At 46.5% G+C, this 25,430-nt stretch overlaps 9 protein-coding genes across 9 annotated transcripts; 6 read left to right on the top strand and 3 right to left on the bottom strand.

Moving 5' to 3' along the window:
- Window positions 1-374: 374 nt before the first annotated feature.
- GAL10 (bifunctional UDP-glucose 4-epimerase/aldose 1-epimerase) lies at window positions 375-2,423 on the bottom strand (the record flags this gene model as incomplete). The annotated part of the gene is made up of 1 exon (XM_020210068.1): window positions 375-2,423. One exon carries the CDS (start codon window positions 2,421-2,423, stop codon window positions 375-377), a length of 2,049 nt encoding a protein of 682 aa, XP_020064612.1.
- A 698-nt stretch (window positions 2,424-3,121) lies between these two features.
- Window positions 3,122-4,672, top strand: GAL1 (galactokinase; the record flags this gene model as incomplete). The annotated part of the gene is made up of 1 exon (XM_020210927.1): window positions 3,122-4,672. One exon carries the CDS (start codon window positions 3,122-3,124, stop codon window positions 4,670-4,672), a length of 1,551 nt encoding a protein of 516 aa, XP_020064611.1.
- Window positions 4,673-5,441: 769 nt separating this feature from the next.
- Window positions 5,442-6,581, top strand: SHA3 (putative serine/threonine protein kinase; the record flags this gene model as incomplete). The annotated part of the gene is made up of 1 exon (XM_020208313.1): window positions 5,442-6,581. A coding segment is annotated over one exon (1,140 nt), but the record flags the coding sequence as incomplete, so codon positions are not given.
- A 727-nt stretch (window positions 6,582-7,308) lies between these two features.
- Window positions 7,309-8,931, bottom strand: HGT2 (Hgt2p; the record flags this gene model as incomplete). The annotated part of the gene is made up of 1 exon (XM_020210926.1): window positions 7,309-8,931. One exon carries the CDS (start codon window positions 8,929-8,931, stop codon window positions 7,309-7,311), a length of 1,623 nt encoding a protein of 540 aa, XP_020064609.1.
- Window positions 8,932-9,573: 642 nt separating this feature from the next.
- Window positions 9,574-10,493, bottom strand: CANTADRAFT_26390 (uncharacterized protein). The gene has a single exon (XM_020207750.1). It carries the CDS (start codon window positions 9,999-10,001, stop codon window positions 9,624-9,626), a length of 378 nt encoding a protein of 125 aa, XP_020064608.1. The 5' UTR covers window positions 10,002-10,493; the 3' UTR covers window positions 9,574-9,623.
- Window positions 10,494-11,859: 1,366 nt separating this feature from the next.
- CANTADRAFT_6602 (potassium/sodium eff) lies at window positions 11,860-17,400 on the top strand (the record flags this gene model as incomplete). The annotated part of the gene is made up of 2 exons (XM_020210925.1): window positions 11,860-12,845; window positions 14,079-17,400. 2 exons carry the CDS (start codon window positions 11,860-11,862, stop codon window positions 17,398-17,400), a joined length of 4,308 nt encoding a protein of 1,435 aa, XP_020064607.1.
- A 1,369-nt stretch (window positions 17,401-18,769) lies between these two features.
- CANTADRAFT_51005 (uncharacterized protein) lies at window positions 18,770-20,488 on the top strand (the record flags this gene model as incomplete). The annotated part of the gene is made up of 1 exon (XM_020209889.1): window positions 18,770-20,488. One exon carries the CDS (start codon window positions 18,770-18,772, stop codon window positions 20,486-20,488), a length of 1,719 nt encoding a protein of 572 aa, XP_020064606.1.
- A 728-nt stretch (window positions 20,489-21,216) lies between these two features.
- CANTADRAFT_100989 (uncharacterized protein) lies at window positions 21,217-21,627 on the top strand (the record flags this gene model as incomplete). The annotated part of the gene is made up of 2 exons (XM_020206147.1): window positions 21,217-21,529; window positions 21,561-21,627. 2 exons carry the CDS (start codon window positions 21,217-21,219, stop codon window positions 21,578-21,580), a joined length of 333 nt encoding a protein of 110 aa, XP_020064605.1. The 3' UTR covers window positions 21,581-21,627.
- A 2,065-nt stretch (window positions 21,628-23,692) lies between these two features.
- On the top strand, window positions 23,693-25,291 carry CANTADRAFT_90560 (ribosome dissociation factor GTPase; the record flags this gene model as incomplete). The annotated part of the gene is made up of 1 exon (XM_020211712.1): window positions 23,693-25,291. One exon carries the CDS (start codon window positions 23,693-23,695, stop codon window positions 25,289-25,291), a length of 1,599 nt encoding a protein of 532 aa, XP_020064604.1.
- Between the last annotated feature and the right edge of the window lie 139 nt (window positions 25,292-25,430).

The raw sequence follows: 25,430 nt of genomic DNA, 5'->3' as shown, positions 1-25,430 counted from the left end.
AGAGCCTGCTCAGAGTTTTGTCTAGATATCTCACCTCAGTACCCAACTATAGCAAAATTCAGGTTCTGGCTTTAGAAGCCTAGAAGCCTCACAGTACCCTTCTGTGGGTGACTTCGAGATAGTTCAAAACACAATTTCGACAGATTTATACTCGAATTGTATCGGCATATTCTTAAGACCCCACCTGACCTAAAATTCGTGTGACTGAAATCATGCTAATTCCAATAAATATTTCGTTAATTCATATTATTCATATGAGATCTCATTGTGTTTCCTACACAAACCTCTAAACCTTCCCATTTCTACGCTATACTTGTACTCCTGTTTATTATGAATTTTCCTTATTCTATGACTATACTACTGTGTCCAGCAATTTATCCGATAATCTTGTACGCGATTCTGGCTCCATAGACCTCGCCTTTTTTCAAGATGACTTGATCGCGCCATTCCTCAGAGTTGATGGCGTCAACGTACCTGCTAGGCTCAATGCAGAAACCACTTCTGGATCCAAAGCCTTTGGTGTCGGTATAATCCCCAGTGTAGAACTGGAATGCAGGCTCGGTGGAGCTAATCACCAATTTAATCTTGGAGTCTGGGTGAGACGCTTCGACGATTTGCTGAAGTTCGTGGCCCCTAGTGTCAATCGAATGGGATTCCTTGGTGACCACGAAGGCAGTGTCGTAGTTGATATCTTTAGTAACTTTTAATGGCTCGTTGACACTTATTCTGGTGTCGGTAATGGTTTTGCCAGTGGGAATCTTGTTTTCGTCTACCTCGAGTACCTGGTTGCTTGCAAGCTTCAAAATGGTGTTGTCATGAGTGGAATTAGGGGTGATGTTGAAGTAGGAGTGGTTCGTGAGGTTGACGATGGTAGCGTCCACCGAGCTTCCGTCCTCGAGGGACGCCTGGTACTCGATTTCAACAGTGTCCTGGCTGATCTTGTACTTCACATAGGTATCGAGGTTTCCAGGGAAACCGTCTGGGGAGTCTGCGTCCTTCAAGTAGAATTCCACTGTGAAAATGCCTTCCTTTTCCTTGACTACTGGGCCCAAGAATTTTCTGGTGTTGTAGCCACTCAATCCTCCGTGGAGGGTGTTGGGGTGCTCGTTCTGGGTCACCTGATAGCTGGTCCCGTTGAGACTGAACTTTCCATGGGCAATTCGGTTGGCCACTCTGCCCACAGTCGTACCAAAAAATGGATTGGTCTTCAAACTATAGTCCTGAGGATTCTCATACCCGTTCACGACCGATACTCCCTTGTAGGAAAGCTTCTGTATAATGGCTCCGTGGTTTAGGAAAGTGACTGACAAGTCCCCATTCTCCACGGTGTGGGCTCGGTTTTCGTAGTTGTCGCCAACAATTTTCCACGAATAGTTGTCTAGATTAAAACCAAACGGATTGGCGCTGGTCCACCTCCACAAGTCACTGCAGGCATCGTCAATGCCGAGTTCAGCTTTCCACTCTAACTCTTCGTTGGCTCGCGAAGGGTTCGCAGTCAAGTCGAGCACATCGCCAGCTCTTCTGCCCACCACCTCGTATGGCAATTCCCTACCTACGACCTTGCAGAAGGCGTGGTAGATCTCAAAAACGGTGGAGCCCTTGCCTGTGCCCAAATTCCACTCACGGTAAAGTCCGCTGGTAGACTTTTTCAAGTAGTTCAAGGCACTGATATGGCCCTTGGCCAAGTCTACTACATGTATGTAGTCACGGATGGGCGTGCCATCGTGGCTGTCGTAATCGCTGCCAAACACCGACAACTTGTCACGTCTGCCAATGGCGACCTGTGACAAGTACGGCAATAAGTTGTTGGGGATGCCCAAAGGATCCTCGCCAATCAACCCCGAAGGATGGGCCCCCATGGGGTTGAAATAGCGCAAAATACCCATGGTCCAGTTGGCCTTGTCACTGGCATATACGTCCTCGAGGATATTCTCGATCATGCGCTTGGTTTTTCCATAGGGGTTGGTGGGGTCGGTGGGACAGTGCTCAGGAATGGGAATCATCAGATTATCGCCAAAACGAGTCACATCGCCGTACACTGTGGCAGAGCTGCTGAAGACCACTGTTTGGACGTTGTGGGCCTTCATGGCCCTCAAAAGCGTGATGGTGCCGTTGACGTTGTTATCGTAGTAGTCCAAGGGGATCTGCGACGACTCTCCCACGGCCTTCAACGCAGCGAAATGGATGACTCCTGTCACCTTGTAGGCTTGGAAAACGACAGCGAGTTGGTCGTAGTCGCGGAGATCCACCTTGAAGAACGGAATCGCCTGTTTGGCCACGAACTCGATCCTGGCCACGGCATCGTAGGAAGAGTTACTTAAGTTATCGACAATAATCACCTTGTAGCCGTTGCTGAGCAACTCAAGTACGGTATGGGATCCGATGTAGCCTGCGCCACCTGTCACAAGGATGTATTCAGACATTGATAGTGTTGGTGTGTTGAATTATCAATCTGTTCAGACGTTAGATGCCTGCGAATTAATATAGCGAGGAGGTCCGGGGAAATTCCCACGTTTACATGAAACGTTACATTATTTTTGTCGGAACAACCTGCCAGCGGGGGGGTTGGGTTGGGGTCTGGGGTGTGCAAATTTGCGATCTTCCTGCAACTCAGAGCGTCACGACAAATTCCAGTGTCGGTTCCAGATTGGGAACGAGCTGCAAGTGGCATTACCAGTTCCTGGAACGGAATGGTGTCTGACCCACGGGTCCTTTGTTGCGGTTGAAATGACCAATCGGATCAACCGGTGTGTGTTGTTTTTTGTTGATGACCGCAAAATCCCCACTCAATAGCTCGTTGCTTTTGCGCGCCCACATTATTTACTATTCATAGTGGCCCCAAAAAAAGCAACTTGAAATGATATTTTTTGCGATTGATGCAGACACAATTATATCTATTGTTCTCCGCATGGGGGACCTCACGCGTGAAAAATAATGTCAGCAACGGGAATGCAACGTTGCAGTTCCCCCACAGTTTCCGGAACATACTCGGCAATCCTCCTGCACCTACCCCAGTGGGCATCCCGGCGGCGTCCAGATCGCCAGGTGTGTTTCCTGGTCTCCTTCACTTTCTTCCCGGGTATAAATCGTCTCACACCACCACCAGTCTATCTTGGCCACCATGATCCCCACTCTTCACGACCTCCAGTTCTACGCCGATCCCCGTGCAAACCAGACTCGATATGGCACATTGGCTCGGACCTTCGAGTCCAATTTCGGGACCTCTCCCCAGTTCTTCGCCAGATCGCCAGGGAGAGTCAACTTGATGGGCGACCACATCGACTACAACTTCTTCTCGGTGTTGCCGATGGCCATCGACGTGGACGTGGTAGTTGCAGTCTCCACGGTATCTGACAGCAACGAAATAACCATCACCAACACCAACCCCGAGTTTAAGAAGTCCACAATCGTCTTGCCCTCGGACGGAAGTGTGGTCACCATCAACCACGAGCTGTTTAGCTGGGCCAACTACTTTATGTGTGGATTGATAGTTGCCCACAAGTACATTTTGGATTCGCACCCCGAACTAGTCTCCGGAGGAAAGAAACCATTGAAAGGCCTCAATATGACCTTCGATGGGAGGGTTCCTACAGGAGGAGGTTTGTCGTCATCCGCTGCCATCTGCGTGGCTTCTACCTTGGCCATTCTTAGAGCAAACCGATTGACTGAGATTCCCAAAAAAGACTTGACAAAAATCACCGTAGTCACTGAGCACTATATAGGTGTCAATACGGGAGGGATGGACCAGTGCGCCTCTATCTATGGCGAAATCTCTAAGGCTTTGCTTATCCAATTCAAGCCCGAATTGAATGCTACTCCGTTCAAGTTTCCACAATTACATGAAGACAACGAGTTGGTATTCCTCATCACCAACAGTTTGCAGGTGTCTAACAAGCACGAAACAGCTCCCTTTCACTATAACTTGAGAGTTGTGGAAATGGCCATTGCATCCGACTACTTGGCTGCGAAACTTGGCTTGCCTCCCCTTCCAAAGGACTCCAATATCAAGACAGGTAGTTTGCGCGGGTTGTTGGACGCATACTTTGAATCTAAGAGCCAGCCCAAGTGGAATGGAAAGGATATTGCGATAGGAATCGAGAGATTAACCGCGATGCTGGAATTGTTGGAGCGTAATGATATCTTCACCAGTGACCAAAAGGAAGGCTTCACGACCGAAGAGGCCGCAAACGGATTGGGAGTGACGCTCGATCAGTTCCACCAGACCTACCTATCCAGTTTTCCCGTTAAGTACACCAAGCTCAAATTGTACCAGAGGTCGAAACATGTCTTCCAAGAGGCTTCGAAGGTGTTACAGTGCTTGGACTTATTACAAAGCTACAACGGAAATCCTGACAAATTCCTCGACGACTTTGGCAACATCATGAACAAGTCACAAGTGTCTCTTGATGTGTTGCACAACTCCTCGAACAAAGAGTTAAATGAAATTTGTGCCATTGCCGTGGCAAACGGGTCTTACGGGTCGAGAGTTACGGGAGCGGGCTGGGGAGGCTCCATAGTCCACTTGACCACTGCTAAGAAGGTAGGAGCCTTGAAAGCGGCATTAAAGACTAATTATTACGATAAGCACTTTCCTGGGCTCACTGAGCAAGAGTTGGCTGAGGCCATTGTGGTCAGTCAGCCTGCGTTGGGAAGCAGTATAGTGGAGTTGTGATTTCGGACAATTGACGTAGAATCAATGAAGAACTAAAGTATATGTCAATCCCAACACACAGCGAAAGCTTAATATTGCCTTGTTAGTTGTGCCCAGAACTATTGGGAAGCTAAAGAAGATCCAATTTCAAACCCCAACAGTGGCAAAGTAAATCCCTAGCAGATACGTAGACAATAGAAATAAAAATATCGGAAAAGGATCCACCGAAAATACTCTGGCGCTATCTCGCAAGCCCAATTTGTCACGACCGGCAGACAAGAACTGACCAAGCACGAGGCCAAGAGTCTTGGATTGTGGAACACTTGCTGGAGGGTCATGGCACGACATTGCGACATGTCGTGCCAGGATCTGGTTCCTGCATTATTGTTGGGATAGTAGAAGAAATCGCCATTTCAACCCTCCCTGTGAGATCCCTGTTAGTAGCTTCTCGGCGTTTGCCAGATGGTGCCACTGGCCCCTACTGCCCAACCTGGCAATATGTCATACTATCAGGAGACTTCGAGACTCATCCCATTTTCATTTTCGCACGTGACATCATCCGATTTTTGCCGTATCAGACCACATCCTCTGGCCACACACTGCTCTCAGGCCATTTGAACGGCTGATCTCGCCGGATTTCTCCTGGCCTGTTAGTGCAGTGTCTCGGGCCTATGATTTTGTAGTTCTCAGGGCCCTCGGCACCGCCTGTGCTTGACATGGCTCCATTTCTTTATATACCATAGTCGTCCCTACCAGACCCCCACCACAAATGAATACACATATTTCCAAAAACTATAACCTTGAAGGCTTCGCCATCAATGGCCTCAAGTTCATCAAAAAAGTCGGTGCGGGCACCTACGGCTTAATCTACACAGTGGAAGATTCAAATGGTGCCCAATTCGCTGCGAAAATGGTGCTCAAATACACCTTGGGCAGTAATGTGGCTGAGAACAAGAGGTATATCGAGCGCTCGTTGCACAGGTACTTCGAGGAGTATCCCAATGGCTCGGTGGATGAAATCAACTTGGCCATGATAGCCAGGGACGGAGTGCACTGCCCATTCTTGAAGGAAATAGCCCTCCATCTCCGTGCGCATCAGCATCCTAACGTAATGACCATTCACAAGGTGTTGAATCTTGGCGATTTGGCCATCATGACAGTTATGGACTACTTCGAGCAGGGCGACTTGTTCACCAACATCATCGACAACCAGCTTTTCCAGAAATGCCCACCCCAAAACCAGCAGCTCCTCATGAAGAATGCCATGTTGCAGTTGATCGAGGCAATTCAATACCTCCACGAAAACAACATCTATCACTGTGATTTGAAACCGGAAAATATCATGATCCATTACAGCCCAGACTACGTCAGACCTTCTGCAGGAACGATATCTCCATCATCCTCGAGCTCCACCTTGGAGTTGGCCCCTTCGATCATCGACTTCAACGAAATCCATTTGGTGTTAATTGATTTTGGGCTCGCAATGGAAGACGATTTGATCTGCTGCAACGCCTGTAGAGGTTCCAGCTTCTATATGGCCCCCGAAAGAGTAGTCAACTTCAACACTAACAACCACATCCAAAATATCATAAACTTAACCCAATATGTTGAGCTTCCATCGACTTCCAAGACGTGCTCGCTATACTTTCCTACTTTGGCAGGGGACATATGGTCCTTGGGAGTACTTTTTATTAACATTGCATGCTCCAGAAACCCATGGCCCATTGCATCTATTGCCGACAAATCTGACGTGAATAACGATGTTTTCAAGACCTACATTTTCCACAACAGGAACATCTTGCGCTCTATTCTACCAATATCAGGCCAGTTCAACAAATTGTTGGATAGAGTATTCCAATTGAGTCCTAATGATAGAATTCCCTTAAAAGTACTTTACGATAACATCGCAGTATGTGACTTTTTCCAAGACAAACCACAGACTTTGAACATTCACCACAACTACAAGACCAGCCAAGTGGTGACACACGAAGATTCTGTGCCACGTTCGTTCTTAGGAGTGCAAAATTTGGAACCCACGGCTGCAAATTCGGACACAAAACCAGAAACGACCACGGCGAAAAGACCTTCAGAACAGTATTTGAAGTATAATGCCAAAGTTCACACCGAATCTGGGCAGGGAAGTGTATCAACAACAAAGCCTCGAAGCATATACCAACTCTTTACACCTCCAGAAACGCAAGACAACCTTGTTGGCCAAAAAGAGGAATCTGGCTTCCACAAGAAGTGTCATGTATACAAGTTCAATCTTCATACCCCGTGCAACAGCGAGGCCAGCGAACTGAAATGAGGCACAGGTCCATAACTCAGCATATAATTACAATAGCAATCCCAGATCAATAGGATACGAAATAATAAACAAATCTAGACTAACTAGGAAATTACGAAAAAAATAGCGATCATGAATGTAGTACGAACTTCCACGAATTGCAGTGCGTGACTATCAAAGCAACCACAAGTCCGAAATGGTTTCAGGCACCGATATGGCACCAATCTGGGCAAGATTTGGTTGGGAACCCACTCCAAATGACCTTAAGCCAGCGGAGTTATGTTACGAAGTTTAAACACATCTTGCGTAATATTTGCAATTAAATAATAATCAGGAGAATTAAAGAGTAGGGTCGTTAGAGTTTGCACTTCTAAGTGTGCTTTTCTTCGTCAGTCGAAGAGTGCAACAAGTCACCTTCTGCGTGTTCGACATTCATCTTACGAGCCAAGTCGGCATCGGATAAGATAGGAACAGTAGGCTCCCAAGAAGCAGATCTCCAGGCAGGGATGCCTTCTTCCCACATTTGTCCGATTTCTTCCAAACGCTTGCCCTTGGTTTCTGGGAATCCAAAGAAGACGTGAATACCCATGACCAAACAGAAAACAGCGTAGATGATGTAGACTTTCCAGTCGATGTTCTTGAAGGAAGAAGGACTGTACATGGCGATGGCAAAGTTAAGAAGCCAGTTAGCACAGGTGGCGACAGCAGCACCTCTTTGTCTAGAAGCGGAGTCACCCCAGATTTCGGAACAGTAGACCCAAATACCAACACCCCAGGTGGAAGCGAAAGAGACAACGAACAAGTAACAGCAGGCAATAACACCCTTGGCAGCAGACTTGTGGTTGTCTGGAATACCGATGGTAACAGAGGAGCTTGGGCCATTGTCCACCTTCACAGCGTATGTGGCCAAGAGACCAGCAACAGCGAACTGGAATGTCATCATCAGGATGGCACCACCGATCAACAATGGTCTTCTACCGATTCTGTCAAGCAAGAAAAAGGCTGGGATGGTAGTAACGGTGTTCAAGACGTATTGAATGGAAGAGGCAACCAAGTTGGTGTTACCCTTGTAACCAGCCATCTCGAAAATGTAGACAATGTAGTACATCATAACATTCATACCAGTTAATTGTTGCCAGATTTGAGCAAAGATGGCAGTGAAGGTTCTGTATCTGTATTTCTTTGAGAACAAGTCCAAGTAAGTGAAGGCCTTGACGTTTTCTTCGACCAAAATTTGGTCCTTGATTTCGGAGATTTCAATCAACACGTCTGGGTCTTCTCTGTTACCCTTAGCTTGCATGTTGGCAACAATGATTTCAGCTTCATCCCACAATCCTTGCTTGGCTAACCATCTTGGAGATTCAGGAATAAAGAAACAACCAATGAACAAAATCACACCAGGCACAATTTGGATACCCCAGGCAATTCTGAAACTGCCTACACCGTGAACATGGCCCAAACCAAATGAAATGTAGAACATAATCAAGATACCCAAAGTAACGGAGAACTGGAAAAGACATCCAATAAAACCTCTAATCTTTCTTGGTGCCAATTCAGAACCGTAGACTGGGGCAACAGAAGAACCGAAACCAACACCGAAGCCAGAAATAATACGTCCAATCATCAACTGAGCTCTGTTCTGAGAAGATGATTGAATAGCGGCACCAACAGACCAAAAGAAGGCACACAAAAGCAAAGAGGCTCTTCTGCCAAATGGTTCAGAAATGAAAGTACAGGCAATAGAACCGAAAACTGAGCCCAAAGCCATACAAGAAGTAATGAACCCTTGGATGTCTGAAGATGGCTGATTGAAGAACTTCAAGTAGTAATGTTGACTAACGAAAGCCGACATGGAGGAAATATCAAAACCAAACATCATACCGGAAATACATGAAATCATGCAAATAACGTAAACATTATGGAGGTTTGGCAAAGAATCTAAGGCAGACTTAACCTTTAAGGCTGGCTTGACCAACTTATCTTCGTAGGCCATCTTGAGTAGTAGTTAGTAAATCTTGAGTGTGATGTAGAAACAGAAATGGTAGTGGGAGGAAATCCGCCGCTTTTATAATTTTGGAAATGGGTCACAGTCCCATTTCATTATGAGATCCTTGCAATGGATAAAGCAGTTAATTTGGGGTCTTGTGTCCGTCATGCGGCATATTTTGTATAGGTCCCACAAACATATTATTTAACTACTTACAATATTATTAATAGTATTCTGCATGCACATTCTGTTTTGGGGCATATACACTGACCACACAACCGAGAACCCCAGACAGCTCCCCACTTTTCCCCAATTTCCTCAAACAAGATGGCTGCGATTGTTGTCACCGTTTATTAATGTCTTTGTGTAATTTATATATGCGCATTGCGGGGTAATTTTCCGTAACTGAATTTTTGCCTGTCTGCACCGAGGCAGACAAAAAAATCGGGGCTGTCGGCCATTAGTCGCAATTGAGCCCCGATTACCTTCAGGCAGGATCTTACGAAATAAAACACACGGGTCGAAGGTCGTCTAGTAGCACGACACAATTTCTTTGTCCCACTTTGGAACCCCTTCGCAACCCACATTGGTGAAGGACTATTAAGTCCCCAGACTTGTTCCGGAAACTACAGACAGCCGGATTATTTGCGCGTATAAAATACGTATTAAAAATAAAGTTTTGCCTTCTGCAATGCATTCTATAACGGTGAACTTTCTGTAGATGTATGAGTGAAGTGCCCTAGTCGAACCCCATAAAGTTTCCTTGTGAACAAATTCCTAGCTATAGATTTTTCTGGCGTCATCTGATGGCAAAATGAAGCTCTACCCGGATAATCGTGTAAGATGTCTGATTCTTGTCCCTTAGGCCTGTATATTGCTTGTTGGCTGACAATGTTGCCGTCCATTCCACCAGTGGAACTAACACTAAAAAAATCCGAATGTCGGCTTACGCGTCCCCCACTGCTGATCTTATTCCCGCGGTCAGTTATTCGAAAGGTTCTACTAACAATAAGACTGCGAACTAAAATCCCGTGATTGGCAGGAGAAATAATCAAAGGAACCCACGACTGCAACATTTTTCTTCTTTCTTATGAGAACTGGGATTCAATGTCCACACTTCATTTGGTGCCGTCTACTGATGTCCCAGAATCTGGAATATCTAATAATATATTGGATTCACAAAGTAGCAAACCAAATAAGCCGCGTTCTCAAGTTGCATCGCCTAATTTGGACGGATAAACTTCATTTCAGCGAACACGCAAGCGGAATTGCCGGAAAGCCGTATGGAGGGTGGACTATTCTAGTGTTTCATGTAAGAAATTTTAGAATGGATGTTGCTAAACCACCTTCCCGAAAAAGCCATTAATTGTGTATAATTCCGTTTCATGGACCATACCCCAGTATGATACCTGACGATAGAATTTGGTATCTGGGTGGATTTGCATACGCCGATGCATATGAGTTGTTATTGTTGAGTGTGGAGAATCAGTGCAGCTTGCGGGATTGCTGCAGGTTCCCGACATGTTGCATTAGTAGACGCAGACAGAAACGAAAATTTATTATCTTATGATGTTCACTAATTGTGTCATCGCTTCTGGACCCTCAGCTAGGGGGTGGGTGTAACATTGCATATGCCCTAGTTTGCCGTCCTCGGATCTTCATGGTTATGAGTCGGTGAGCAAGATATGCGCCAGCTTATGATCTCTAATAACAATCCCCACCCGACGTTGCGACAGTCTGTGTGCTGAGCCTACAAGGTAAAAGTTGCTTCCTACCCCATGGCCTCGAGGAAAAATTCCCCCGGTCACAACTTAAACCTAATTCCGAAAAATTGTTAATTTCCGACTAACTTCCTTGTTGGGAGAGGACGTGAGCGTTGGCAAAGATTTCTGAGTTCTGGGGTCATCTGGGGAACTGCTGGGGAAAGTGGGACGACTTGAGTGTCCGTCATAAGATGCCGAGTTACAGTTTAGTCTTTTAACCCAATAGGCAAGTACCATCGGCCCCACATACACTATGCCTTGTTCCATCGCTTGTCGAGGTGTTTTTGGACACAGCAACAAGCCCTGCTCTAATTCGTGTGGATTTTCCTCTCACCTGAGAGGCCTACTGAACTGAGCCTATTCCCGGTTCCGGCTCGGAACTACCTAATGCCGAACGAGATCGCTGGGCACCAAAAATGGGTGCAAACATGGCATCGGCTTTAGTCTCTGTCTTCCATAATGAGCCTACCGTACTGGACACAAGTCGGATAATCACCTAGGATGGGCTGCGGAACAACTAGTTATGCTAAGGTTTTGTGCGACAGATCTTGACTTGTTCAAGAAAGCTTGTTCACTGACTTTGACCGTTGAAACGGCCACCCCAAGCGAAGCAGATGTATAACAACGAAGAAGGACAGAATGTAAACGGGACAGACAGCTTTCCGGAAAAACTTGGAAATCGATATATTTCACTGAATTCACCCCAACTAACCGCGCCTTTACCGGCTGCGAACGGCACCACAGAGCTGCATTTGGGCGGAATCAAATATGAAACAGGTTACTCGTTGTGGAATTGAGAAACCACCAGGTCTAGGCGACTGAAATGGCCCCTTCTGCCGACTTAGCCGCCTTTTTCTCGCGGTCACTCGCCTCCAGTTCAGAATTTAAGCGACATTTTTGGTCCGAAAGCAGCAGTGCCCATCAACGGCTTCGTATTACTTCTTACCACTCCACTGACCGACTTCTGCTGTATGTCCCAATTTTTGTCACACCTCCACGGCTTGCAGTAGAGATGCCTAATCACCAGACGACGATTGGCTAACTCTGGTCATGTGACCTTTGTCCACGTGAACCACATTACCTCCATCTCTGCGATGAGTTTTTCATCTGATAGCCAGTCACCCTGTTTCGTTCCATCTTTCCCCAGCCTAGCCGTTTCCTCGTTAGACTCATGTCCGAAACCAAGAAGCTCAAGATGACCCCCTTAATTTGTACCCACTCAGGCTCCTTCCACGCCGACGAATCCTTGGCCGTGTACTTGATCAGACTCCTCCCAAAATACGCCAAAAGTGAATTGGTCAGATCCAGAAACCCAGCTGACTGGGAGCGCAGTGACATTGTGATTGACGTCGGTGGAAAGTATGATGGAGTCAAGTTTTTTGACCACCACCAGCGTGAGTTTAACTCCACCTTCGACTTGGACCACGACACCAAGTTGTCTTCAGCAGGTTTGATTTACAAGCACTTCGGTAAGGAAATCATACAGCACGTGTTGGATTTGAAGCCAGAAGACCCCAACGTGGAATTGTTGTACCTCAAGATCTACAACGACTTTGTCGAGTCCTTGGATGCCAACGACAACGGTATCAGCAACTACTCCAGAGAAGTCGAGGCCAACAAGAAGTTCAAGGACAGAAACATCACCTTGCCAGCTATCGTTTCCAGATTGAACCCAAGCTGGAACAAGAACCCCACTGACGCTGACTTCGATGCTCAGTTTGAGAAGAGTAGTGAGTTGATGGGATCCGTATTCATGGACCTCTTGGAGGGCTATGGCAAGTCCTGGTTGCCAGCCAGAACCATTGTCGAGCAGTCGTTTGCAAGCAGATTTGACGTCGACAAGTCTGGGGAGATTCTCGTCTTGAGTGAGTTCTGCCCATGGAAAGAACACTTGTACTCCATTGAAAAGGAGAACAATGCCGAAGGTGTCACCAAGTTCGTTTTGTTCAAGGACTCGAGCTCCAAGTGGAGAGTTTCCACCGTTTCCGTGAACTCAACTTCATTCGAGTTCAGAAAGGGTTTGCCTGAGCACTTAAGAGGCTTGAGAGATCAGGAATTGAGCGACAAGAGCGGTGTTCCTGGTTGTATTTTCATCCACGCTGCTGGTTTCATTGGAGGTGCTGAATCTGAGGAGTCTGTTCTCCAGTTGGCCCGTATGTCCTTGAACTAGGCTATATTATAATACATAGTAGTGCTGAGCACTGATGTAATTCTTTTCGTCGTTTTGCTGTAGAGAGAAGCTATCTGTCAGAGAGTTTAGCTAATTTTGATACATTTTTCATAATTGTTATATTACTGTAGTATCTTGATCTCGGCGACAATAATCCAATTGTAGCAGTGGGCTCTTCAAGTCAGAGAATCGAAGAGGTCCGAAGTAAACTAATGTTTCTGGCCAAATGGTGGTGGTTCTTGCCAGTAATTACATGGCAATGGGCTGACCCAAAAGTGCACCGTGTGTCTGGCGAATACTAGCGTAAGCGCATAGGGGTCATTTAGAAAATTCATAGAAATACGTATAATTAAGCCGAGTTATTTCATCTTGGCACTTAGACTGCTGAGGCGATACTCTTAATTATTTGTTTATTGTAAATAGGTAAATTTCAAGGCGATCAATTTGTTGCTGGTGCTCCGAATTAGTACGGGGAATGACAGCTCCAAAATTCAATTTCGCCAGGACTCAAATGTTAATTTTCATTTTCACAGTATAATATTGTGACTAGCATTCCCTACTCTCGAGGAGTCATGGGTGATTAGCACTGCAGCACTGTAGGTAATAGAAGAAGTGCCTTAGTCGCCTAATTATTATTATAGATGCCACAAAGCATAGCCCTCTGGCTAGCTACGATACCATGAAAGACCTCGCTAGCGCTCTACTCAACTCAATTATCCCATACGTGCCCATTCCCCTGTAATTCCCGTTTCTCTTCCCCCTCCTCCTCCTCCTTCTCCCCTTTTTCTAATTTTCGTATTCGAATTAATTGCAATTAATTGCATCCACCAGACTACAGTGCGCGAAATTCCAGCATTTTCGCTGTTCCCGAGCCAGAATCTATCTCAAACTAAATCTACAATGCTTCACAACACCACCAGTAGATACCCCTAGTCTCTCCCAGCATCTCGGTACCTCCCCCAACCACCTCTTTCAACCACGTCTATCCCACGCTGAACCACCTCGTCTCTCCCACGTGCCCTTCAAACCGTTTTCTGTCTTGGCAATCGTAACCATTTCCCGGCTCAGCCCCACCATCTCTTCGCATTCCAGTATATAAGCGAGACAGTCTCCAAATCTCAATTGCCATCTACTTTGCGAAGCCCAGGATTTATACTGTCCGCTGTGTGTTGAACGCCGTTCCTACACCGCCTACTACAGTCTAATAAACCAAACGTCAGCTTCCAGTTCCAGTGGAAAATAAAGTCTTCTAAATTAGCACCCGGAGAATCTAACGATGACACTTACATTGATCAGAGCCATGAAGTTCAAGGCAGTCAAGAACCGCCTGCCAGTAGCCTGAGCAAGCTGGGACTCTCGTCTAAAGACAGAGACCTCTTTGAAAAACCGCCTGTCTCTGGCCTGAGCAAGGCGAGAATCTCTGAAGCTCAGGGCCCTCTGTCTTATGAACCAGGTCTGACTGAGCCGTGGAGACTCTCTCCCGATGCTGTTGCTGCTACCCTCGCCACCTCAGTGGAGTCAGGGTTGCTGGACTCTCAGGTCCAGGGCCGCCAATCCACCCATGGCCTCAACAACCTCGGCGCTGAGGAAACGATTTCCGTGACCAAGATCTTGGCCCACCAGATCTTCAACGCCATGGTGTTGGTGTTGATCATCTCCATGGTGATCGCGTTGGCCATCAAGGACTGGATCTCGGGAGGAGTGATTGGGTTTGTTGTGTTTATAAACATTGCTGTGGGATTTGTCCAGGAATACAGAGCTGAGAAGACGATGGGATCTCTCAGGTCGCTCAGCTCTCCCTCTGCTAGAGTGTTGAGAAACGGTAGTGAAACCTCCATCAACGCAGAAGAGGTTGTTCCTGGAGACATTGTGTTTATCAGAGTGGGTGACACCATCCCTGCGGACTTGCGACTCGTGGACTCTATGAACTTGGAGACAGACGAGGCGTTGTTGACGGGTGAGTCGCTTCCCGTGGTCAAAAACCACCTTGATATCTACAAAGACGAGGCGCCTGTGCCTGTTGGCGATCGTTTGAATATGGTCTACAGCTCGTCCATCGTCTCCAAGGGAAGAGGGTGTGGAATCGTGGTTGCCACTGGCTTGAACACGGAAATTGGTAAGATTGCCGACTCGTTGAAGTCCAGCGATGACGCCCTCATTGTCAGGGTTGACAAGTCCCAGAATCCTGTTTTCAAAGACTACTTCTTTGCTGCGTGCAAATCCACCTGGAATATCATCATGAACGTTTTAGGCACCAATGTTGGTACTCCTTTACAGAGAAGATTGGCCTGGTTGGCCATTATTCTCTTCTGGGTGGCCGTGTTGTTTGCAATCGTGGTCATGGGGTCTCAGGAAATGCATGTTACCAAAAATGTGGCTATTTACGCTATCTGCGTGGCCCTTTCGATGATTCCATCGTCATTGGTGGTAGTTTTAACCATTACCATGGCCATCGGTGCCCAGGCCATGGTCCAAAAACATGTGATTGTTAGAAAATTAGACTCCTTGGAAGCTTTGGGTGGAATTAATGATATCTGTTCAGATAAAACAGGTACCCTTACCATGGGTAAGATGATTGCCAAAAAAGTCTGGATTCCTAGCGTGGGTACCTACGTTGTGGCTGATTGCAATGATCCTGTTAATCCGACTGTTGGTTACATGACCTTCAGCGATTTGTCGCCTCAGCAAATCAGAATATCCGATGAAGAGATCGATTACATGCCCAAATTGCCAGATCCTAGGCCTAGTGAATTCAAGCGCTGGTTAAATACTGCAACTTTAGCAAATATTGCAAGCGTTAAAGAGGCTGATGGGAATTGGGAAGCCCATGGAGATGCCACTGAGATCGCAATCAATGTTTTCACTTCCAGGTTGGGTTATCAAAGAGAAAAATTCGTTGAGAAAGAATCCTTAGAGCATCTCAATGAATTCCCTTTTGATTCTTCCATCAAGCGTATGTCTGCAATTTACAAGGATAGCAATCAGACCTTGGTCCATACCAAAGGTGCTGTGGAAAGACTTTTAACCATTTGCAATACTTGGTATATTGGTGGAAAATTGGTCGAACTTAGTCAAGAGGACAAGCAATCCATTGAGGAGAATATGATAGCATTATCTGCCGAGGGTTTGCGTGTCTTAGCATTTGCTCAACGTGAGATCAACGTGTCTAAGGAGGACCATACTAATCGTGAAGTAGTTGAGTCAAACTTGACATTCTTAGGGCTAATTGGAATCTATGATCCTCCTAGACCTGAGTCTGCCAGGTCCGTTAAGTTGTGCCACAAGGCCGGAATTAACGTCCATATGTTGACTGGAGATCACCCAGGAACTGCTCGTGCAATTGCCCAAGAAATTGGGATTTTGCCTGCCAATTTATATCACTACAGTGACGAAGTGGTCCGGGTTATGGTAATGACCGCAAATGAATTTGATGCATTGAGTGATGAGCAAATTGACCGCCTACCTGTATTACCGTTAGTCATCGCAAGATGTGCTCCGCAAACGAAGGTCCGTATGATTGACGCTTTGCATCGTCGTGGAAAGTTTGTGGCAATGACTGGAGACGGTGTCAATGATTCGCCTTCTTTGAAAAAAGCGGATGTGGGTATTGCTATGGGTCTTAACGGTTCAGATGTTGCTAAAGATGCTTCGGATATTATTTTGACAGATGACAATTTTTCATCCATTTTAAATGCAATTGAAGAGGGTAGAAGAATGTCTTCCAACATTCAAAAATTCGTTTTGCAATTATTGGCCGAAAACGTTGCGCAGGCATTATACTTGATGGTGGGTTTGGCTTTTATTGACGAAGATGGCTTCTCAGTATTTCCTTTGGCTCCCGTGGAAGTGTTGTGGATTATTGTTGTCACATCTTGTTTCCCAGCTATGGGTTTGGGACAGGAAAAAGCGAATGATGATATCTTGGATCAGCCTCCAAATGCTACCATTTTCACCTGGGAGGTGATCGTGGATATGACTGCTTATGGGTTCTGGATGGCCTGCTGTTGCCTTACATGCTTTGTGTGTATTGTGTTCGCAGTTGGTGATGGGGAGCTCGGAAGCGATTGCAACGCTTCCTCAAGTAGTGAGTGCAACCTTGTTTTCAGAGGTAGGGCTGGAGCTTTCGCAGCCTTCACCTGGTGTGCCTTGCTTCTAGCCTGGGAGTGTATCCACATGAGATCGTCGTTTTTCAACATGAGACCTGAGTCGATCGTACCCTGGTGGAAGCAGTTGGCATCCGACTTGTGGGAAAACCAATTTTTGTTCTGGTCTATTTTAGGGGGATTTCTCACCGTGTTCCCGGTCATTTACATCCCCGTCATCAATGACAAGGTGTTTTTGCATGCGCCTATCGGGTATGAATGGGGCTTGGCAGTTGCTTTCAGCGTTTTGTTCCTTATTGGAGCTGAAGCGTGGAAATGGATCAAGCGAGTCTATTACCGTAGACAGGCACTCCGCAACCCTGCGCACTTGGAGATGGAGAACGATCCATTCCTGGAGTACTCGACGATCTCTAAGAACAACACCGCGGTGTTTGTTTAGCGGTTGTCTTTAGAATCGGTCGCTTTTGCCTTGGGTGCAAAATTAATTTTCCACTTTGGGTAATGGCAGCCATTTTTTTTAATTACTTAAGGGTCCAAGAGGTTTTTATGGGTTAGAGTCCCATTCCACCCATGAGGGTTTTCCTCTTGGAACTAATAGATGTGTATGCTTGTAATTTTGGGCCTGTTGCTCCATATTTTCACTCGTAGACCAACTGTGAAATACTTAATCTAAAATTTTTAAATGTTTATTCAATATTATTTAGTTCTATTCTCAGGGTCTTTTCTTATGTTTGCTCGCGTGGTTACTCCTGGGTTCCAACCACTGGATGTTTCTCAGCAAACCTAAATCATTAATGGTACATTGTACCAGAATTGCACCAGTATCATTCTATGGGTGTCTTAATCCGAATCATTTTAATATTCTGATTCAAATTTAATACTAGCGGGGCTATATGTAATCCATGAATGCGTATTCCCTACAGGAATAACCAAGACTACACAATACGTGATAGATGGACTTTTCCAATATTCTTGAATGGTGGAAGAAACAAAGGCCCGCGGCCGGAAATTTCCACTGAAAATGACATGCGAATGTTGATAACTGTTAAGCTATGGGATCATTTTTAATCTATTTTCCTCATTTGTGCCTCTACTCACAATCTCGTTTACCCAATCCATTTCCATTGCGCGCGGAATTCACCGCCATGCCCCAGAAAATAAGCCACCATTCACAATTGACGTGAAATTTTCACACCAGGACCATCACCGCGAACCGTCCACCACTTATGCCCCACCAAGAACTTTCCACCGTGTACTGTCCGCCAGACCCGCCTCTGCAGCCTCCACAGCATCGCACTAAAGGTGTTTCACCACCACTGCCCCACACCTAACCGTTGCAGCAATGGTAGCGCGCGGGGTTTGCCCAACCACCAAAGTAAGAATAACCACCCACTTATCCGACCTGGTCTACCCGACCCGACCCAAACTCTGACCCCTGTCGTGACTGCCCCATTGGGCTTTTGCTCCAGGATTAGCGTACCAAAGCCTCCTCTCTACACCATTCCCCGCGGTTCCACCTTGGTACGCAACCGCGCTTCCCAATCCGGCACTGGCGGGGACCCGATCCCGCACCACCACCGTCCCGATCTATCTACGCGGAGGGCCTCTTCCCCAGCCCCCGTTAGGGGCCCCCTAATCCGCACTGTGATAGTGATAAGCTCCACGCACCTCAGTGCCACCCAGCGCCTAGGTCCGCGCTTCCCCTTCCAGCTAGCCGCGGCCTTATCAGTATAAATACATTTGAGTGTCCGCGACCACCTCTACCCCAGAACCACTCCTTTACTCCACTCCACCACAACTCCACCACCATGACTATTAGCTACGAAGCCTTTTTGACAAAGGACCCGCTCGACAACTATGAAGACCCCGCCAAATTCAAGCAATACGCCACCAAGCTCGACAAGTACAGACAAGACTTGGAGGACGCGCTTGTCCCTGAGTACAAGGTGGAATTGCCCCAGCCCATTGACCAGTTGATCGAGAAGCAATTCAACGCCGTGGACTACTTGTACCAGAACAAGTTGTTGACCCCCAAGGAGTTCGAAATCACCGACCAGTCGGCAGTCAGTTTGGCTGCCAAAATTGCCGATGGTGTCTACACCTCGGTGGAGGTGCTCAAGGCCTACGCCAAGAGAGCAGTCATTGCCCACCAGTTCACCAACTGTGCAATGCAGGTGTTCATCGACGAGGGCCTCGAAAGAGCCCAGTACTTGGACGACTACCTCAAGACCCACGGCAAGACCGTGGGCCCCTTCCACGGTCTCCCAGTCTCCTTGAAGGAGCACATGGACTACAGGGGCAAGGTCACCCACGCTTCCTACGTGGCATTGATCGACAACGTCACCGCCAAGCACGGTGCCAACACCCAGATCTTGGAGGACTTGGGCGCAGTGTTCTACATCAGAACCACCCAGCCCCAGGCCATCATGCATTTGGACTCCAACAACAACTACACCGGCTTGACCAAGAACCCCTACAACTTGAGTTTGTCGTCTGGAGGCTCGTCCTCGGGCGAGGGCTCGCTTGTGACCCTCGGAGGTAGTGCTTTTGGTGTTGGTTCCGACATCGGTGGCTCCATCAGAAGTCCAGCTGGTTTTTCTGGATGCTATGGTTTGAGACCCACCTCCAAGAGAGTGTGCCAGTACGGAGCCCAAGGTGGAGGCAGGGGCCAAGAGGCAGTTATGCCTGTAGCTGGCCCCATGACCCGTTCCATTGAAGACATCGAGTTCTTCATGAAGCACTTCATCAACGATGGTAAGCCATGGGACCACGACTTCAACTCCATCCGTATTCCCTGGAAGGATGTTCCTCAGCCATCCATCAAGGACTTGACCATTGCCGTCATGTACGATGATGGACTCGTCAAGCCCACTCCTCCAATCTTGAGAGGTTTGAAGGACACTGTTGCCAAGTTGGAGAAGGCCGGTGCCAAGATCGTGGAATTCAAGCCAATTAAGACCAAGGAGGCCTACGAGGTTGTCCACAAGATGTACACAGCTGACGGTAACTCGGTTCAACGTGGCAAATTGGCTGCATCCGGTGAACCTCTCAAGAAATTGACCAAGTGGTTCTTGAACTACGGTGACGGTGCCAAGGACATCACCGTCTCCGACTACAAGGAGTTGAACGCTGCCAGAGACGACTTGAGACATGAATACAATAAATACTTCATCGACAACAAGGTCGACCTTATTCTTAGTCCCGTCTACAACAATGTTGCACCAAAGCCCGAAGAGGTGTACAACTGGTCCTACACCTCGTTGTACAACATCACCGACTTGCCCAGTATTGCTATCCAAACCGGTCTTTTCCAAGACCCAGCCATCGACAAGTGGGATGCCGACCACGCCAACTACAAGTTCAGAAGCGACTTGGAGAAGTTGGAGCTCGACAACTACAAGCCAGAAGAGTTTGTTGGCGCCCCTATCAGTGTGCAATTGGCTACTAGAAGATACCACGACGAGGAGCTCGTTGCTGGTACCAAGGCCGTGTTGGAGGTCTTGGGTACCGATTTGTATAAACATTAGATATGACTAGAATACATGAGATATGAAAAGAAGACCAGATGTATCTGATCATACCTACGGCCATGGAGAGTAATGACTTAGAACTAATCTCAGACCATTTTTTTTTGTAATATTCTACCTAGTTCAAATCAGTCGAGGACTTAGTGGAAGTATGACATCTGTTCAACTATTCTGTTCCTTGGCCACGTATACCTACTATATTATCGCAAGTATGTCATGTAAATCTAGGAATAGCTTTTAAGCAAGAAAAGTCTCTGCCACGTATGTCTACATTATTGGAAACTTGTCATGTAAATCTAGCCAGATCTCCCAAAAATTCTGAACGTGAATCCAGCCACAGCACCTAACCAATATTGTTCCCTGGCCACGTATGACTACTATATTATCGCAAGTATGTCACGTAAATCTGATCCTTAACTCTGCCAATATAGCCAGCTAAATACGTGTCTCTTTGCCATTGGGCTATGCTTATCGTTGGGCTGCCTTATCGTTGGGCAGACCCCTGCACCCTGATGCATGTTGGGTCACCTGATACCCAACGGTGTGGCATCCAGTCATTAATGGCTTACGTCAACATTTTCATGGCATACCCCAACTTTTCCCAAAAGGGAAGGAGCTGACAAATATTTCAAATCATTGCTTAGTAGTGACAAGCCGTGCTTAGAAATGCCACGTAGGGCCTTGCAAACGTATAAGAGGACAAGTAGTCCCGTAGTGATCGACACGCCATGAGCTCATTAGAATCGGTAATCAGGCTTGACAATCAAATGGATCTCGATCCGCTTAGTGAAAAGGATTTTAACATCACCACCTCGCTGAGAGAAATTCTTACCCGTAAATTAACCAAAGGTCAGTTGACCACCAGCGAAGTGTTGGAAGCTTTCATAAAACGGCCTGTGGTCGATGGGGCCAGAACACGGGCCCTGTACCTCGAAGGTGTGCGGTCCAAGTTGAAGGAAACAGATAGGCTCTCTAGCCAACAATTGCAGATGCTTTCGCAGCTATACTATAGAGAGCAGGCCAATTCGCGGGTTCCCCGGAGTAAGTACTAGCTTGCTGGTACATTTTTCAGTTCGTGTGTCGGAAAGATAGATAGGATATGACATTTAATTTATAGGAATAGAGGTTTTAGATAATTCTGGCGGTTGTAGCACAAATACGCTGATACCAATGCTGAATCTAATCGTGGAATGTTATTGTTGAAGTAGAACTTATAGATATCATCTCAGGGACTGGAGAGGGAGGAAGACTGGAAAAGGAAAAGATGTTTGAAATCGGCATACTAATTAATGGTAATGGTCAATTTGTGGGTTTATATTAGCGGCGATTTAAATTGATTCCGGATCTTTTCTTGGATTTCATATAAGGGCAAGTCCCTTACATTGTTTCAAAAACATGCTTCCTGCGTGGATGTGTTTAGTGTAGTGTAAAAGCACATTGGAGGCCCTATCGTTCTTCATAATACCTGGTGAGTAATCTTCGTCGTAGTGGAGATTTTCGCAGCCGTCCCATATTATTGCACAAGAAGTAATGCAAATGACTGATTAGACGGATGGCTTGACGTGGTCCAACTACAGGAATTTGTCGAGAACTTTACATTCAATCATTCAATATATAAGTATAGCGTATACTTTCAAGAGAAACCTCGCAGGAGATGAACCCAAAATTCATTGGCCACTAAATGGCTATTGGAGAAGTCTTGGCCATTTATTATGGCATACTCATATCAATGTGTAAAAGAATGAATTAATTGGTCCACGTTGCCAAATAATCCACTAGATAATTCCAGCTATCTGGTCCGAACTTCATGGCCACAAGATAGCATTTCTTTCGTACCTACTTCTTTGTAACTGCATGTGTTTTTAACATCCTTCTATCTATCGTCCTTACTATCGTAATGCTGGCTGTTTCAAAAGACTCTACAAAGTAAGTCATTATAAAAATAAATGATAGGACGTGGTCAATGCCATAAATAACATTCCTGTTCTCTCTATATTCGTGTTATCTCCACCTATCATACAATCATCACTCCTTAATAATTCCTCTTTGAAATCCCTGTCATCGAAACTATTTAATTGAATCTAAAAAAATCTACAATCAATCATCTCTCTCCTCTCTTCTCCCACCACTTCGCTGACTTCTGTTTGTTCAAATACCACCATTTCATTCAAATTCGCATAGCCACCGTCAGCTGCCGGCTTTGGAATCACTGGTTCTACTCCTCTCACCTTCCATGTACGCACAACCTCGTCTTTGCATCGCCAATTCGTCTTCTCTCCCTGTCTCTGCTCACACTCACTCGTTTTTGTTGCTCTGGTTTTTCTGACCAGAACTATCTTCTTTCTATCTCCACTCCTTCCCATCCCAACTCTTGCTCTGCTCCTCCAGCGACCTCATCTTACTCTCTGTCATGGACTACGACGACGATTTAGACTACTCTTCGGGCGGCGAAGAATTCAACGAGGACTCCCTCACCAACGAGGAGTACGACAAGCTCCACGAAACACTCCCCAAGATTCGTCAGCTCCTCAAGGACTACAACGACGAAGTGCCTGAGTTGGACTTAAAGGAAGCGCTCTACTACAACTATTACGAGTTGGCCCCAGCCGTGGACGAGATCAAGTCCCGGTTCAAAAAAAGTACGTATTTTTATCATTTTTCTGTGGATTCATGACTCTTTTTTGATTGATCATCCAACTACTTTGCATGGAAGACACCACCACCACCACCAAGGCCCCGTCTAAGTTATCGCAGTTGGCCAAGCTACGGGCGCAAAAGTCCGAAGGTGGCAAACTAGCGGCCCTCGCCAGGGCCAGATCTGAAAAGCTAGCAGCAAACGTGTCGGGCGATGCCACGGCGCCAAACGCCTCCAAGCTGCCACCAGGCTCCCAGTCCATAGCAATTCTCGACAAATTGAGCTCCAGCGCCAAAAATCCTGGTTCGAATGGCCCCAGTGGCAACTCGAAGATGGCTGGGCTTCTTGCCAAGAGGACAGGCACCACTGGGTTGAAGAGGCCAGGACTCATCTCCAAGCCGGATCCAGCGCCAGAACCAGTGGTAGCTCCAGTGGTGGAACAGCTGGAGCCAATAGATGCCGTGATGAAGGAACCTGAAGATATCGAGAACAACGTGGACTACGATGACTCCATTCTTTTGAACCATCCAGCTTCGATCAACCTCAGCACGCGCAAGAGATCCGTATCAATGGACGAAAATAGATCAAAAAGAAGGCGACATGACCAGCAGCTATTCTACCCACTTACTAACGTTGAACTCAATATAGAAAAGATCTCCAAGGCGGCACAAAACTTCAATGGTCCATCTCCGGATGATAAGATCATTAACGCTCAAAAGGCAGCCTTCGAGGACAAGTTGGGCAACCTTCAACTCTCTGAGTCCTCGGAAGCTGCCACCAAAAAACCAGTAAAAGTCACCAAACCTACTAAGAAATTGAACTTGGAGCACGAACTTTCCACAAACAAGACCTACTCCAAGCCACACAAGTCGTTCGTGGTGATCGGACATGTGGACGCCGGTAAGTCGACCTTAATGGGAAGAATGCTTCTTGATTTCGGGATTGTGGATATCAAGACGGTCAACAAACTTGTCAAGGAAGCAGAAAGAGCCGGTAAGGGCTCTTTTGCGCTTGCGTGGGTCATGGATCAAACTGCAGAAGAAAGAGCTCATGGTGTGACTGTGGATATCTGTGCCACCGATTTCGAAACCGAGAAGACCAGATTCACTGCCATAGATGCCCCTGGTCATAAGGATTTCGTTCCTCAAATGATTGGGGGCGTTTCCCAAGCCGACTTTGCTTTATTAGTGGTTGACTCAATCACAGGCGAATTCGAGGCCGGGTTTGCCATGGACGGTCAAACAAAGGAACACACTATCTTGGCCAAAAACCTCGGGATTGAAAGGGTGTGTGTTGCTGTCAACAAAATGGACAAGGAAAACTGGGATGAACTCAGATTCAATTCCATCAAATCACAGTTACTCGAATACTTAACCAGTGATGAAGTGGGCTTTGCAGCAGATCAAATTGACTTCGTGCCTATTTCTGGATTAACCGGAGAGAACGTCGTGAAAAGAAATTCGAGTCTTGAGGCACTTTCATGGTACAAGGGCCCTACCTTGGGAGAGTACTTAGAAACGGTTAAATTGTCTAGCGACATCAATGCTGACTCCATTTCCCAGTTACTTGCAGAAGACTTCTATTTATCTGTGCACGATGCTATCAAGGACAAAGGAGAAATCAAGGTTAGTGGTAAGATCAGTTCTGGTGTGATTCAAGTGGGCGAAACTATCGTTTCTGCGCCAAACGATGTTGCCTTGCAAGTCAACGGATTGAAGTCTGCGGGCAAACCAGTCGATTTCGCTGTGAGGGGTGAATTGGTCCAAATGTCTTTCAAGGCAAGTCAGATTGAAAACGATACCATCGAAGTATTCAGAATTGGAGATTTAGTTTCCAAGGTGGGTAGCCCTGCAAAGTCAGTCAAGAAGCTTACCATCGCATTGCATTTGTTCAACATGACCAAACCATTATTGGTGGGTTCTCCCTTTGTCTTGTTTAGGAACAACTGTCAAGCACCTGCCAGAATCACCAAACTTATAGAGGTCACCAGCGGAAAGAAGAAGAAAAAGTTGTTGCACCTTGTTTCCAAGCAAACTGCTATAGTCGAGGTGGAAGTGGAAGGCAACGCCCTTCCTGTGACCAAGTATTCTGACAACAAGATCTTGGGAAGAGTCGTTATTAGGAGAGAAGGAGTGACAATCGGTGCTGGTACTGTGGTCGATTTCTAAAATATATAGACTAAATACATAACGCTAAAATGGCTGTATTCCAACGAAGGGGTCAGTAACTATTGCCCTGAAATGAAGGGTAATCGCGAAGAACAGAAATCTATGGCACCTAATGAAGATTAATGTCGATAATTTCCTA

This window comes from Suhomyces tanzawaensis (genome assembly GCF_001661415.1).
Source record: "Suhomyces tanzawaensis NRRL Y-17324 unplaced genomic scaffold CANTAscaffold_4, whole genome shotgun sequence".
Classification (NCBI taxonomy): Eukaryota; Fungi; Ascomycota; class Pichiomycetes; order Serinales; family Debaryomycetaceae; genus Suhomyces; species Suhomyces tanzawaensis.
This window is presented reverse-complemented; position numbering and strand designations above follow the sequence as displayed.

Bases quoted from the DNA above. Each gene is read 5' to 3' on its own strand.
- CANTADRAFT_26390 (XM_020207750.1), bottom strand. From the start codon at position 10,001: ATGTTGCAGTCGTGGGTTCCTTTGATTATTTCTCCTGCCAATCACGGG.